The sequence below is a fragment of the Epargyreus clarus genome, unplaced genomic scaffold (genome assembly GCF_041222505.1).
Source record: "Epargyreus clarus isolate Ecla_fem2 unplaced genomic scaffold, WU_Ecla_fem_2.2 ptg000036l, whole genome shotgun sequence".
Taxonomy (NCBI): domain Eukaryota; kingdom Metazoa; phylum Arthropoda; class Insecta; order Lepidoptera; family Hesperiidae; genus Epargyreus; species Epargyreus clarus.
The window spans coordinates 2,685,652-2,702,009 of NW_027332241.1; the positions used below are offsets into that span (position 1 = coordinate 2,685,652).

General features: G+C 38.4%; 2 protein-coding genes across 3 annotated transcripts in view; one reads left to right on the forward strand and one right to left on the reverse strand.

Moving 5' to 3' along the window:
* LOC140757039 (HMG domain-containing protein 4) overlaps positions 1 to 16,358 on the forward strand; it is a 225,810-nt gene that overhangs the window by 8,942 nt on the left and 200,510 nt on the right. The gene's annotated exons all lie outside the window — the stretch shown is intronic.
* LOC140756976 (43 kDa receptor-associated protein of the synapse homolog) lies at positions 714 to 13,528 on the reverse strand. The gene is made up of 14 exons (XM_073092521.1): positions 13,391 to 13,528; positions 11,093 to 11,176; positions 10,307 to 10,426; positions 9,767 to 9,849; positions 9,205 to 9,362; positions 8,275 to 8,426; positions 7,672 to 7,794; positions 6,974 to 7,157; positions 6,338 to 6,538; positions 6,000 to 6,109; positions 5,410 to 5,590; positions 4,750 to 4,940; positions 3,765 to 3,894; positions 714 to 2,126 (listed from the first exon to the last, which is right to left on the reverse strand). Exons 3-14 carry the CDS (start codon positions 10,342 to 10,344, stop codon positions 2,031 to 2,033), a joined length of 1,647 nt encoding a protein of 548 aa, XP_072948622.1. The 5' UTR covers positions 10,345 to 10,426; positions 11,093 to 11,176; positions 13,391 to 13,528; the 3' UTR covers positions 714 to 2,030.

The following is a 16,358-nucleotide window of genomic DNA, read 5'->3' on the forward strand; positions in this document are numbered from 1 at the left end:
GTCCAGTACCCGTATCAATACTTATAAATTATTCATACGGTAACCGTATTAATAATTATAAATTATTCGTACGGTACCCGTATTAATAATTATAAATTGTTCGTACAGTACCTGTATTAATAGACTCAGCCTAAATTTTAAAGGTACTAATTTATAGATGCTATGGATAAAGTGAGTTTTATTATTTTGGCAAGATGGGGCACAAATATCACGTAGTTTTTTTCACAAGAAACAAAGTAAAAATGAAATAAAGTATACAAAACATTATCAGTACTCACTGTGTAAGTATATACTTATACTAGCTGACCCGGCAAACGTTGTGTTGCCATATAAATAAAAAAATGTTAAGGGTGAACAACCCTTATGGGGTATGAAAAATAGATAGTAGCCGATTCTCAGACCTACTGAATACGCATATACAATTTGGTGAAAATCGGTAAAGCCGTTTCGGAGGAGTACGGTAACTAACATTGTGACACGAGAATTTTATATATAGGATTATCATGCAATATGATAAAATCATATACACAAATATTTATCGAGAATTTGCGAAACACAACTTGAACAATTTGGAAAATTAGGAGATGGGGGAGGCTTGAGCCAAATTTCACATCTCATCAAGGAAAATCGCTAAAATGTCTTACGCAATTAAATATGCCCCATTTATATTTATGTCAACAAGAAAACTTTTAAAGGGTATCGCTGGTCGATTTTTTTGTACTTTTTTAATAACACTTTATCCATAACATTTATAATATTGTAGATATGGACATTCCATGCATTTTCATTATTTTAAGTAATATAAATTCTTTCTACATCGCGTTTCATTTATTCTCACAGGAAAATATAATGTCTATGCTAGAAAATATATCTTTATTCATGATTTATCTGTTAAATATATAGAATTGCTTTGTTCTCACAGATTCAATAAAATATAATACACTTCGTTTTCATAACCTGTGGTGCCATTTTTAAAAGTAAAAACTATTTTTTTTCTGAAATTATTTTGCGTGTTATCAGGGCTTAATAAAATGTTTTTCTGTTAAATTAAACTATTATAATAAATTATATTTTGGTGAATTACTTATTTCTAACTTTTTCTTCTCATTCTAAGATATTACATTCGAATTTTTGTTTGTTCATGTTTTGATTGTTGCATGATTTAAATCCGTCGGAATTAAATCCCTTGAGTATTTCACTTCAAAAAGATGTTGATAAACATGTTGGTTCAAATGTTAGTTGTACGGTTTTGAGAAATAAATTCCATTGGTCACAAGTGTCGCAATACAACTTCAATGTTGGTTAATGTATTGAGAAACTCAAAATTTACAAATATATTGTTACCAATACTGGCAATGGCAAAATTCGAAATATATTTGAATGTTGGTTATAAACCTGGTATCAACCTGTTTGAAATATCAAAACATTTCTCAATATAGGTTAAAATATTAGTAAATTTGGAGAAACTTGACGACGATGTCGCGTCGACGTACAGATGTATCATGTTTGTCATGTTGGCCGCCAACGTTTGAGTTCAAAGTATAGAAATACCTGTCAATATTTGTTCCAACGTTAGCTTCAATAAGTTGGACTGTTGGCTTAACAGAGATATATTTTGTTTGATAGGCCCGTGCCAGACATAAACAAATATTTGAACAAAGATTTTTCTCCCACATTTGAACACTTATTTGTTTAAATTTTCAAACCTGTCACCTATGTCGTGGTCTCCTAGCAACTGCACTTTGCGCATGTGTAGCAAGCTCCGCACATATTTGAAGTTTGACTTTGATGTGCGCTCGAAAAACCGACACCAAATAGCAAAGTGCAAATATTTGAAGCAAGCTTTGAACACATACTCAAATACCCGTACTTCACTGTATTCAAACATGTGTTCAAATGTTTGTGCTATGTCTGGCACGGGGCTTAGGTTGGCCGCCAACGTTTGAGTGAACCATAGCAAAGAAGTACCTGTCAATATTGGAACAACCAATGTTAGCGCCAATGAGTTGGACTGTTGGCTAATACCTGATTTAAACGCTGGAAGTGGCTTGTTGGCTGCTGTGGTCAGATAAGACTGAAGCAAGATCCGAATCCCGAAGAGTTGGCGGTGTTCCGAATGGGAAGTCCTGGAATACCATTTTAAAGTTGTTAGCATAAAACTTATAGTGGAGTACGTGAATAGTTGTGCATACTGCAGTTCTATTAACTTTTTTTTTACAATATAGGAGTAGTAGACGAACATGCAGTCCATCTGATGGTAAGTGGCTACTGCTGCTAGACATCTGTAACCAACGCCAGATAGAATTTGATTCCTACCTGAGGTCGGCTACAGTTTCGCCGCTACCCCTGAGGACTAAGTTGGAAAGCCTCGGAACAGTGTGTCTCCCTTATTTTTTATTTTATTTTTTTCTTAACGAGGGGGAAACCTTCAAAAGGTACCCGACGACGTGGGAGCGATGCCGGGTTATGTGGGATTTTTACCGCACTAAAACTCCCCCGGCCGTCTCAACGCTTGTTGGAGAACTCTGGGATCTCCGACGGAACGCAACCGGAGTCCTTCAAGCGCGATGCCCCTGGAGAGCAGTTTTCGCTCCTCCCACACCATCTGGTGTTCATGACGGTATGCGACCACACATACCGCCGTTCTTGCTGGTGTCGCTTACTGGACCCGGAAGCCCTCTTTTAGTCGCCTCTTACGACAGGCAGGAGATACCGTAGCCCTATTCTAGTCCCGGAACTACAGGGACAAAAGTATGTCTCCCTTACACACCCTTTAAACAACATGAAGGTGGTAGAACCCTTTGTGGTTCGACTCCGGCGGCACCACCGCCACACCTATTTCTACCTAATAACAGCAGTGTTAGGCGCAGCTGTGTTCCGGTTTGAAGGGTGTGGTAAGGGAGATAGACTTTTCCGAGGCGTTCCAGCTTAGTCCTCAGGGGTAGCGGCGCATCTGTGGCCGACCTCAGGTAGGAATATCTAATCCTATCTGGGGTTGATTTCCGATGTCCAAGGGCGGCAGTAGTCACTTACCATCAGGTGGACTGCATGCTCGTCTGCTACTCTCATATTATAAAAAAAAAAAAAAAAAAAAAACACAACAGCGCTTAAAACTGCTGTTATAGCAGCAATAGATGAGGCGGTGATGCCGCTGGATTTCACACAAACGTATCTACCACTTTCATTCTATACAAGCAAAAGTATATGCTTGTAGTTGTGTTCGACCGCATTGGCTCTCTGACTACACCTGCGCGCAACAACTCCAGAGCGGACTAGAAGTTTGGCGCGAACTTTACTTTCTTTCCGATCAGGGGAGTGCAATTGCACCCTTTGCATCCTCCTGCCGGCGCCTATCCACGCGAATACGTACACGAATAAGTACCAATGAATAGAGTATTATATTTGTTCGTTGCTTATCCTAGTTATCTATTTACTTGCTATATATCTATTTATATGTCCTTTTTTCACTCTCTTTTCTTTATATTCTCATGTTTGACTTTCTTTTTTTATCCTTCTATTCTTTTGTTTTCTTTTTTCTACATATATTTTTTTCTTCTTTTAATTATCTTAAATATTAAATGTATTTTGCGCCGCCTTTATATTTTCTGCACATCCTTAAGGTTGACTGGTAGAAAATGCTACTTAGCATTAAGTCCGCCTATAGTACCACTTGTTTTTATTGGTCAGTAAAGTGTACTAAAAAAAAATAGCATCAGTATATGGCCTATGGCCAGTATGCGATTTAAGGTCGCATAGTAACGTACCTGCGTCGGCAAGGTCCTCGGCGCAGGCGGCGCGGGGGGCGGAGCGCGGGGCGCGCGGGGCGACGCGCACTCCGCGCACTCCGCGCCCGCCGCGCCGCGCGAGCGACGCGACCACGACTCCGGCATGCAACTGCGAACAATGTCAAAGTTACTGTAATTATAAAGTCAGGTAACTGTCCCGTTGGGCACGGGTCTCCTCTCAAAATGAGGATTAGGCCATAGTCCACCGCGCTGGCCAAGTGCGTATTGGTAGACTTCACATACCTTTGACATTTTTTTTTAATCTCTTAAGCGTCCACATGTGTCCTCACGAGCAAATGATAATCAATTTCTAGTTTTCATAGCATATGAACGCTATTTACATAACTTTAGAAAATCAAAGGTGATTTGAATCTTGGAACCCTCGATTGAGGCTGAACTCAACCACTAGGCTATCACTGCTGACTAAATTGTTAAGTATGATCGAATATAGCAGATAACGTGTATATAGCATATAACGTGCGTATAGCTATACTGCGACGCTATTTATTACGCTTTATTGTTGTTAATATGTAGCGTTTAAAACATTATTTATTGCGTTAATTATTTTTGTAACGTTATAAATAACGTTTTAACTGCTATAATGTTATAAATACTATATGTATCCGCTGTAAATATAGCGTGCTATTATTATAACAATCCAACATTTGGACCCGTAAAAGACTAGTAGAAGACTAATTTTACATGCTTGCGTATGTAAATTATGTAATAAATTACACAAATAGCATGTATTGCTTACGCATTTTTTAGAAGAACCTCACGATAAAGCAGACGTGTTACCTAATGAAAAGTAGTCAACATCACTTATGGACTTTTGCAACACCAGGTTTGAAGGAGAGCTTTTTTGCATCTTTTTTGTAGAGCTCCATGTCACAGCACTCCGGAAAACTCAGGAGGTAGGTCATTCTTCATCTTGCTGTAACACCGCCACACGCTCGCTACTCACGCGTGGTGCACGATGTGCGCGCAGGGCAGCGAGGCGAGCGGCTCGGCGCGCGCGGCGAGCGGCTCGCGGCACCGCGCGCACGCGGGCGCGGCCCACGCCGCCGCCGCGCGCTTCTGTCTCGCCGCTGCGCTGTTGTCGCCGAGCGCTGTGTAGATCTCGGCGAGGCGGAGGCGTACGCGGCCGACTAGCATCTAGGGGAGAAAGGGGAAATTAGGATACATTATTTTGCGATTTATTAATTCCATATTAGCGTTTTTATTGACGTGTTGATCTTAACGAGAGGTCTGTTATTTTCGTCTTGAAATACAACCGACAAACCAAACGAATAAACACTGCGTTTGCTAATTTAAATTAAACAAGTCAAACGCTCTATCCAAACGTTTGAATTTGTGACAACTTGTTGAGCTTAATAAGTTCAAACGTTCGAATAGAGTGTTTTATTTGATTTATGTATGTTTGCGCTTGTAACCGATCCAAAAGCATGCGGGTTTTTTTTAGCAAATCAAATCAAATTCTTCACACGGTCGTGCGTTTGTTAAGGTTTAGAATTTACGGTAAGGGTCAAGAATACTGATTCAGCATTACACTTAAGAACGACCAAACGGTAATATAGCCAGATCACCTAGTCAAAATCCAATTAAATCCAGACTAATCCATTACCTTCGAGCCAACAGACGTAGCAACCTCCAACAACCGCGTGTTGAACTCCAAAGGGCGGCAGTTGCAGATCCTGCCCTGCAGCCGGAGCGCCTCCAGACACCTCGCGGCGCCGTCCATGGCTTCCATCTGGGCCAACCTGTCGCCTAAGGCCTGACCAGCTCCCATGGCTAGCTCGTAGTTCCTGTGAAGGTAAGAATCGTCTTTCCAAGAAACATTCATGTTGATAAAATTGAGAAACTTACTTCCTGTCTTGGCTAATCAGTCTTTTCTAAAAAAAAATCCACGTTAAAATAATAATTCTGAGCACGGATTTCCCATACCAAATGAAATGTCTGTCTAATGATGTGTTCTGTTTTGAAATGTGTATTGAGAGAGAGATAGAGAGATGTAGATAGAGACATGGGGATAGATAAAATATGAGACGTTCTAACTTCGTAGTAACAACGCAAGTCAGCCTCAAACCTGCCCCTGTTCTTATATTCTATGTTATTCTTTTCTTATCTGTTCTTGCCCTGTTTTTACTCTTCTCTCTTACATTGTACCCTATCGTCACCTCGCGCTTATACTTTAGTGCTTATAATTAAACTTACCTCAATGCCCTGTTAATATCGTTCTTCCGGCGGTAGACATCACCAGCTATCCGCATGGCGCGGGCGTAGCATCCCTGGTCTCCAGCCACGCCTGCTAATCGTAGTGCCTCCTGAAATGAAATACCATAGTAAATTTAGTTTGTCCTTCTGAACACAAGGATCTATTAGTCCTAAAGATGCCTATGAATCAGTGAAGTACAGTGAAGTACAGTTTGATATACTTCACCCACCCTCAACTTTTAATTTATTTTTCGCATTGGCAAGCGCGTAGGTTTTCTTATAATGTTTTCTTTAATCGGTAAGACAAGTGATAATTAATTCCTAAACATTTCACTCACATTACAGTAATCATGCGCATCACCCAGCTCCCCCCTCGCGCGCAACGCGGCGGCCATTTGCAATAACGCGGTGCGGTGGTGCCGCGTGTTGAGATCAGTCGACCGCGGGCCGCGGCCGAGGTCGCACGCGCGCGCTGCGCAGGCAACCGCGCGCTCTGTGTCGCGGAGACGACGCCATAGCTCCGAGAGGCCTACGTATACCTGTGAATTGAAAGAAGCTTTTGCATATTTAAGGTAATAGAACCTTTTGTGCTAATCACTTCTCTTTCTTTCTTTCTCTTTCTTTCTTTTGTGCTAACCACAAGTTAGGAGGTATCATACCAATTGTTACTGTTTATAACAGCAGTGTTAAGCGCTGCTATGATCCGCTTTGAAGGTGGCATCTATGGCTAAGGTACAACTACGAAGACCTCAGACATGGACCTAATATGACCTAGAGTTGTTTACAGATGTACCCAACCGTATTTCACCATATGGTACCCCACATGACTTCAAAAACAACGATTGCCTGAGGTAAGGTCTTAAATTCTTAGATAAGCTTTTGGAAAAATATGCAAATATTTTGGCTAATTAAATGTTCAACCAAAAAATATAGCAGATAAGTTCCCACAAACTGAAGACAAAATATAACAATACCTGGAGCAACAGTGTGTTGTCATTCTGCGACTGTGCAACCGCTAGGGCCTTTTGGAAGCCATCCATTGCCTTCGAAAAGGCTCCCAGCTCCAAGCTGACTGATGCTACTGTCAGGTGCACGCATCCTGCTGTTGAACCTCCGCCACAGTCGTTGTAGAGGGCGTGACGAGCGTAGGATAGAGCTCTGGAATATTCCATACATTATCTTGTGGATAGTATTAAAGATATGATGAATAATGGCAACTGTAGGTGTATAATCTGCTGTATGAAAGCAACAGTAGTCATCGTCAATTCTTATAATTGATACCTGTAGGTGCAGTTTTAGAACATTGTTCTACCTGAAGATGGAAACCTTGTCTACCAAAACTTTGTCTGGTAGAGTGATCATAAGGTTTTTTGCTTTACACTTAGTAAAAAATCTCCAAAGCCCAGATTTAGACTTTCACTAGTAGGTTTATTCAGAAGCTCGAAGTCACTTAGCAATACTCAACATACTAATGACTAAGTTATTCTTGGTATTTCGCTTTAAAGTAAATGCGTATTTAAACAATTAATGCGCACAACAAAGAATAAATATATTATACTGTATAATTTACGATTATATGATATTGATGACTTTTGGAGATTATGAGACTGATTCTTTAAAATTCTTAAAAACAAGTGAGAAGTACGTAAAATAACTAAATTACTATAAATACCTGTCAAGACCACCCAAGGTTTGATGAGCGCGAGCTAAATTCAAGTATGCTTCAGCTCGCATCGGCGCAGAGTCCAGTTCCTCCGATATGCCAAGTTGACGGTTCGCGAATTCCAGAGATTCTCTGAAATGACACGTATTTTCATGATAAAGGAACTTCTAGACAATATCCTATGTTCTTACAGGTCCTCTTCAAACATAAGTTACCTCAAATTTCTAGGAAGGACAGAAGCTGTATACCTCTGTCGTCATTAACCCATTATTAATCCATTGTTGGACACAGGTCTCCTCTCGTGAGAAAGGAGTTTAGGCTATAGTCCACTGTGTTGGCCAAGAACAAATTGGTAAACTGCACACACCATTGATATTTTAAACACTCAGGTATGTAGGTTTTCTCACTACTTTTTCCTTCGCCGTTATAATATAACGTAATAATTAATTTCTAATCCGCACATAAATCCGCACTTTGAAAAATCAAAGACGAGTGCTCAAACGGGACTCAAAACTCCGACAACATCAGTCAATCACTAGCCTATCACTGCTTTATTTGCCGAGTTTTAACCACCATCCTACCACATACCTCCGATCTTCCTAATAATCTTACCTATATTTCCCAAAGTCCATGTAAGCCTGATACAGGTGGCCTAGTAGCGAGAACTTGTCGCTTCTGTGTCGTACTCCGCGTAACGCAGAGAGCCATATCTTCACGGCCAAGCGCTGCTCGTTTTGTCCGTATAACCGGACACCACGCTCGATCTGGAAGTATATTAGTAGTACCATCAAGTGTGATGGAGATTTATGTTATTTCTGACAGAAGCGGCGAAGGTGACAGACTTCTTCGTGGTTTAACTGCAGTGGCACCACATCTATTTCTGCTTAATAACACAGTGCTACATTATGTTGCATTGTAGTTTTTATAGTATGATAAGGAAGAGGAACCAAAACAAGGTATTTGAATATGGTCCTCAGTCGTTGCGACCCACGTGTGGGGTTTTGTTGAAACATTTTAAGACAGAAATACATAATACGGCTTGCTAACGCTAATAATGAAGAACTTACACTACTAGTAGAACTACAGCTTTATATGTTTTCTGATTGCTAATTTGAAACGCATAGAGCGCCAGGTTCGTTTCTACTCTTAGTTTGACCCTGGTTGTTAGATTAGTCATTGTGTCCGTAGCACCCGAAACAGAAGAAACCCTAGGATACCCATGAAATAGCACTTTAACAGCGCATAGTACTTTAACAGCACTAGATAATTATAACCTTTGTTTTGTTATTGCCTTTTGTTTGTTTTGTTCAAGTTTTTGTTTCTTTATTTTTTCTTGTTATTATTTTTGTGTTTTTTTTGTGATTTTTGTATTTTTTTTCTTAAATTTATTTTTTTAATTTTTATTTTAGTATATTTAGTTTTAAAAATTGTACTGTGTACTGCAATTGTGGTGAATAAATTATATTATTATTATTATATTATTATTAAATAAGACTAGAATGTAAGAAGTCCCTCATCATACCAAGACCCTTAATATCGTACCTTCCGCCTCGCTAAATACTGATCCAGCCTGGACCGACACACGCGGAAGCACTCGAGCACGCCGGGCGGCGGCCGGTGCGCCGGGCCGAAGCGGGAGCCCCATCGTAGGGCTCCGTTCCGGCCTTCGGTCGGGAACTCCTCCGCAAAGGGGAAGAGCTCTGGAAATGATTATAAAGAAGAATATGATTAAAATATACATTATTCTTCTTCTTTATTCTTCAACACCTTCCGATGCTGTGGTAAATTAGTTATTGACGTTTTAAAAGAGTTATATATGAATCAACACTAAATAAATGATTTTACTACCAAACCGTTTATCTTGAAATTTTGTACACACGGTATTAGGGGTCTAAAAAAGGACATAGGGTACGTTTTACCGAAAAAATGAAAGGTTCCCGAGGGATAAGTAAAAACAACTCAAGTTCCTCTCCTCTCTCTGTCAGTGAGCGAAACGAGCGTAATCTAGTTTTAAATAATATTGAGCAGACTAAACATGATGAACCTTTATTGAAATAATACTAAGAAGAACTTGTGACGTCATTACTGGTATTACTTCTTTTACCTGGTGGATCATCGAGGTGGTGACGCGACGGGTCAGGGGAACTGAGGAGTCGCGTCGCTGAGAGCTGGTGCGCCGGCACCCCGCTGTAAGGAACCATGTTGAAAAAACATTAAATGTCTTAGAGTGACTTTAAGCAATAAAAGATCATACTTATAAAACCATTTGTACCCGAGCGGCTAATTCTACTTAATGTATGAAGACTAGTAGTCGAAAAACCAAATGCTGTGTCTACACACTTGCCAAATCTCAGCAAATCGTTACAAATTCAAATGTTCATGGTTCATTTGGTCTCTGTAGGTTTGCAAGCGCTTGTAACTGAAAAATGAAGTGTCAGTTTTTTAACAAATTAAAGGGAATTAGCCGCAAGCGCTTCCAACCGCACGGGTTTGTAAAGGTTCGAAATTTACGGCAAGTGCCAAAAGTATGGATGCAGCATTTAGCGTGCAATGAAAAATATTTTTGGAAAAATGGGGCCACAGAGAAGAGTTTGTGAAAACTGCAGGGCATATTAAGTTACTTTAAAAAATATGTATATCTCACCCGAGGTAGTCGCGCGACTCGATCGAGTCCCATGACATGTTCCGCGGGTGTAGACGGCAGCGTCACCTGGCGGCGGGGTGCATCTCGTCGTCCTGCTCGCACACTGCGGCCGCCTTACTGCTGAAAGAGATGGCGATAGTTTCTTGTGTGAAGGGATTAAATTTAACATGTTGTATAATATTTTATTAAGTCATAAATATGTAGTTTATGGTATTTATGAGAATTAACGGGATGTCCTCATATGAGTAGGTATCTAGTTCTAAACACCTAAATCAGGGTACAATACAAAAACAAAGAATAAAAACAGATATTATGATCACTAATGTGTTAAATACCACGAATACTAACTGTTAAATAACACTAATATATGCTATACGCTACTCTATCAAATATATTATGTAGCGCGCTATTTTTACGTTGTGTTATAACGTATAACGTTTTGGGCAAATGCATCGTTTACGCTACTATGCTATATTCTTTTTAAATGTCGTAACTCAAACTATGTTCCATAAAAATCGAAAAATAGGATTTACTTAATCTTTTTTACAAAGTTTAATTTTTAATAGGGTTTTTTTGTATTTAACTCCGATATTGCCATCAATTGTAATAAAATAATATCAAACCGAAACATCGAAGTAGTTGACAAATGAGAAGTTAACGAATTAAACTTTTTATAGTTCATCTGTTCCTGTAACTTTGGCATTTTATACATGACATGACATTGACAAGACTCTTTTTCTTATGCACACTAGAGCCTCTAGCGACAATAAATAGAACTAAACGTACCTGCCCGATTTCGGCAGCTTAAACTCTGGTGCCTTCCGTGTCCATTACAAAATTAACCGTCTCCATTGTTCAAGATGACATAATCTGGAACAAATATCAGTAAATAATTATTTCAAATAAGATATGGTGACTTTTTGCAAGCTGTCAAGAGATGGCGCCACTAGTATTTCTGAATCATGCTAGCAAAGTTTTCTCAACATTTTACATATATATAAACTTCAAATGGTTGCTTCATATGTTATTCTGCTGGCATCCACACCTTCCACCTAAACGCAAGAACTGCTTCACGCTTTTGTTTGAAGGCCCTTTGTTCGACTCCGAAGGCGCCACCGCCACATAACAGCAGTGTTAAACGCTGCTGTGTTCTGGTTTGAAGAGTATGCAAAGGGAGGCATGTTTTTCCGAGGCAGCTTAGTCCTCAGGAATAGCGCACCTGTGGCCGGCCTCAGGTCGAAAACTAATCTTATCTGGGGTTAATTACAGATATTCATGCGCGACAGTGGCTACTTACCATCAGGTGGACTGCATGATCTTTTGCTACTACTTATAATATTATAAGAAAAAGAAAAAAAGCTATAAATAGATGTGATGGTATTACCTTTCCATCTTAGTTCTACCACCCTACCTATAAAGATACAGTTATTTTTGGTATTAGGCCGAAAACAATAAAACCTCTCGAACTTATTTAAACAAAGTTCTTCCGATTTGCGTAAATAGTAAATAATTTTCATTCAAGTCATTCGAGTACTAAGCAGAAAATCAGACGAATCGTATATTGTTTTATGACATTAAATTTGCTATTAACCTTTTTTATCTATCTAAGTATTATGTCTGTAAGAGGCGCAATATGTGCTATATTGCCGCGTCTACGCATGGGCATTTGCTGACAACTTCAAATCCCTACAAAGATTTAGCTGGAATTGTTTGGTATGGTCCGCTTAAAACTGCTAGTCCGCTCTGAATATAGAAATGAATCGCGTCGCCATAGGAAATTGTATGACTACACCTACTCGCAACAACTTCAGAGCGGACTAGCAGTTCGGTGCGGACTATACATGGCCTGCAATAGCCACTTGCCATCAGATGGACTGAATACTCGTCTGCTACTCTTGTATTATAAAAAATAATAAATAAAAATGCGGAGTTATGGTTACAGATGTTCATAAGCGCCATTAAACACTAACCATCGAACATCAGATGGAATGCATGCTAGTTCTTCAATGTTCTTTAATTCGTACTCCCTAAGAGCTTGTTGTGAATAAATTACTTAAGTAGAATTGTATCGTCACTATTTTATTTAACCCTAAAATAATCTTATAAAAATAAAATTAACTGTTATTATAAGAAAAACATCATTTAGTAGTTCGAACACTTTTTGTAATTATTAGGCATAGATTAGTAAAGATTACTCACTCCTAACTAGAAAATGTGCCCAGTTTTGAGAATTGAAATACTTGCGTAAAAAAGTTTTGCCACGTCTCCGTGCTAAAATATCCCTAAAATATTTGAAATAATTATTTATTTATTATGTAAATTCACGTAAATTACGCAGTATTAGTTATTTATTCGTAAATTTTTTCTAAAAATGTTTTTATTTGTCAAGAATTCAAAAAAAGAACTTACGATAATAAGCCATTTGTGGCTTCATTCAATTTCAAGGCGGCGAAGTATCTTTACTAATCTATGTTATTAGGACAAAAAATAATACTTAGTTCGTAACTAGTAGGTACAAAATTTATCTAGTAAAAATCAACATTACAACAGTATAATAATACCTAACAATATTTTCTCAAATTAGTATTAATATGGAAAATAATACGTTTCTAACACTCATTAATATTTCCAAAACGTTCCAAGAATGGTTTTATTTATTCTCCCAAGACTCACGGTCATTTTGGTCTAGAATTTCATTATTCGCTAACTTTCATAGATCAGCCTGAATGACCTAGGTCGCTCGTACATCTAGGTAAATGTCAGAGAATTAGGTCATACCACCTTCGATTGGTAATAAATAATTTAAGCTAGTTCTACACTTTAAATTACATAACAACGTATAAGAAAACCATTTATCGACTCAAAATTCAAATAATTTAATAATAGTCACAAAAAAATCCCAACCTAACCTATAATGTCTGGCTGAATAATATTGGATGTCTTAGAATAATGTCTGTTTAAAAAAACAACTGTCAAACGCAATAAACAAAAAAAAAGAATAAGTCGGGAAAATCAATTTCAATTTACGAAAATAGATGGAAATGTCAAAGTTAATAGGGATGCGAAAAATCGTTACACACTCACCTCACAAATCAATAACAGTTTTTTCGTATACACAAATGCACAGATATTATCCAAATTCGTACGATTTTTATCGTTTTACGACGGAACGGTATCGTTTTTCTGTATTATTTGTTAATTTTATAGCGCGAGTGTCCTTGCGAGCGGATCACACCCCGGGTTGTGGGATGTTGTGCTACAGAACAGAGGGATCTGTGGAGTCGATGTCTGTCGTAACAACGTCCGTATAATTTTCGGAAACTTTGTTTAATATAATAATTGTGTGATATAAGTATCAAAGATTTAAATTTGTGAAATATTAAATATATCATCAATTATAATTATCTAGAAATTCTAGAATATGTATTCAATAATAATTCAAATGGTAGCAAAATGGTTCAATTTCTAGATGATTCAGATACTCTTTATTTATAGAAAATAATTACTATAATAACTTATTATATTCTATCTTCTTAAATTTATGCAGAATGTAACTATGTATACCATACAAGACAGTAAAAATGACCAAAGAGTTAAATATTTTTTATTTTATTGTGTATAAATGTAGATTTTTTTATAAAAACGCGATTGCCTAAAATATAGCTTAAGTATGTCACTTCCACAATTCAGATGAATCTTAACACACCTCAGAATATGTTGCTAAAATCCGTCAGTCTGTAGAGCTACCAAAGAATAACATATCTACATACCTACGCTTGATACATATAGGTGTAGCAGACGAGCATGCAGTCCACCTGATCGTAAGTGGCTATTGACGCCCATGGACATCTATAATCAACCCCAGATAGAATTAGATATTCCTACCTAAGGTCGGCCACAGACGCGCCGCTACCCCTGAGGACTAAACTGGAACGCCTCGGAAAAGTCTGTCTCCCTTACCACACCCTTCAAAACGGAACACAACAGCGCCTAACTCTGTTGTTATTAGGGAGAAATAGGTGTGGCGGTCCCACCACCACCATCTTCCACATTACCCTCCACAGTCGGGTAAAAAGTGCACAGTCTTATTAATATTTCATATTTACTTAATACAAAGTAAAGTATAAAGATACATTAAGATAAAATAACTTGAACAAAAAAATGGTATTATGAATAAGTCTCCACGCCACGCTCTGTTCTCGCAGCATCTCTCCATCCCTCTCGACGCCTGTACCGCGCGCGCGCGGAGCGCTGCTCACCTGTTTTTCTACTATGATACTGTAGTTTAATAGCTGCAACCTATATACGTCAGGCCTGGAATATACCCACACATAGAGGCAAACTATTATCATCATATTTTTTTTATATAATATTGTAGCAGACAAGCATACAGACCACCTAAGTAAGTGGCTACTACTTCCTGCTAATCAATCCCAGATACGATTAGATTTGGATAAGATAAGATTAGATCAGGCCACCGGGCTGAATTCAGGTAGCGGCGTATCTACCTATATGCGCTGCTACCCCTGAAGACCAAATTAGAAAACCTCGGAAAAGTATGTTTCCCTTACGACACCCGTCAGACCATAACACAGCAGCATGTAACACTGCTGTTATTAGGCAGAAAAACGTGGGTTCCACCTTTGGTTTATTATTATCATCAAACTCTCCCACTGCTCGGCACGGGTCTGCTCTCAATGTGATCTTATGGCAGTCCACCGGGCTGTCCAAGGACGGATTGGTAAACTTCACACACCTTTAACAACTTTTTTATAGATCTTTTAGAAAAGTTTCTCGCGATGTTTCATTCACCTTTAAAGCAATTGATAATTTATTGCTATTATCATTTGCTTTCCTTAAATATATTTTCCATTATCCAAATTATCCAAACCAAGCCATAGCTAGTAGAAACTGTGGTACGTTATCATAGAAACCACCGGTAAACTTTTTGCTGCCTTAAAACAGCAGTGTAGAGTTATTTTTTTATATAATATAGCAGTGCCAGACGAGTATTCAGTCCATCTGATGGCAATTAGCTACTTCAGGCAGTCGACCTGACGGTAAGTGGCTACTGCCGCCCATGGACATCTGTAATCAACCCCAGATAAGATAAGATATTCCTACCTGAGATCGGCCACAGATGCGCCGCTACCCCTGAGGACTTAGCTGGAACGCTTCGGAAAAGTAAGACTCCCTTACCACACTCTCCAAAATAGAACCCAGCAGCGCCTAACACTGCTGTTATTAGGAGAAATAGGTGTGGCGGTGGTGCCGCCGGAGTCGAACCACTAAGGGTTCTACCACCTTCAATGTCTTATGGTTTTAAAGGTAAGGTTCTATTAAGGGTACGGCAGTAGTAGTAGCTCGTATACTACGTCCTAACTTAGTCCTCTCAGGGTCTCAGGGATAGTGACGCATATGTGGCCGACCTCTGGAGTCCTGTCTCAACTACTTAACAATTAATATAAATATTAATTTACTTCAAGTGCATATAGAAAATTTCTTTATTTTTTTTATTTACATAGATTACTAATATTCTTAGTATGACAATCGTAATAAATTAAAAACGGAAAACTGTATATTTTTTAAACAACGTAGTACGGGATTACATTGTGAGAATGTTTTCTTTTAGATATTGTTAAATTAAGCTATTAATACTACTTAAGACTATTATTAAAGAGATTGTTAGAAGTCTTCCTTCATAGTTGATCATCTTTTTTTGGAGATTGGATCTGCGTTTTTAGGAGAGACTGTCTAGAGCCGGTCGACTTATATGCACTGTGGGATGCATGAATACGCTATAGTTCATAATATAAAAAATTACTTTAAAACAACAAACATTTTAAGCATAATTTAAATTAAGTATAAAAGTTAAAATAATTTACATTAAGTATACTGAGACAGATTATATCAAGTAAGGAGTGCGTATTCGTACGTATATTACATAAAAAGTAAAATTAATAATAGCCCTTGACACGTGAATATAAATAAAAGAGCTCGTTATTTTTAAAGAGTACATTAAAAATCGATACTCAACGTAAACGAGGGAGTG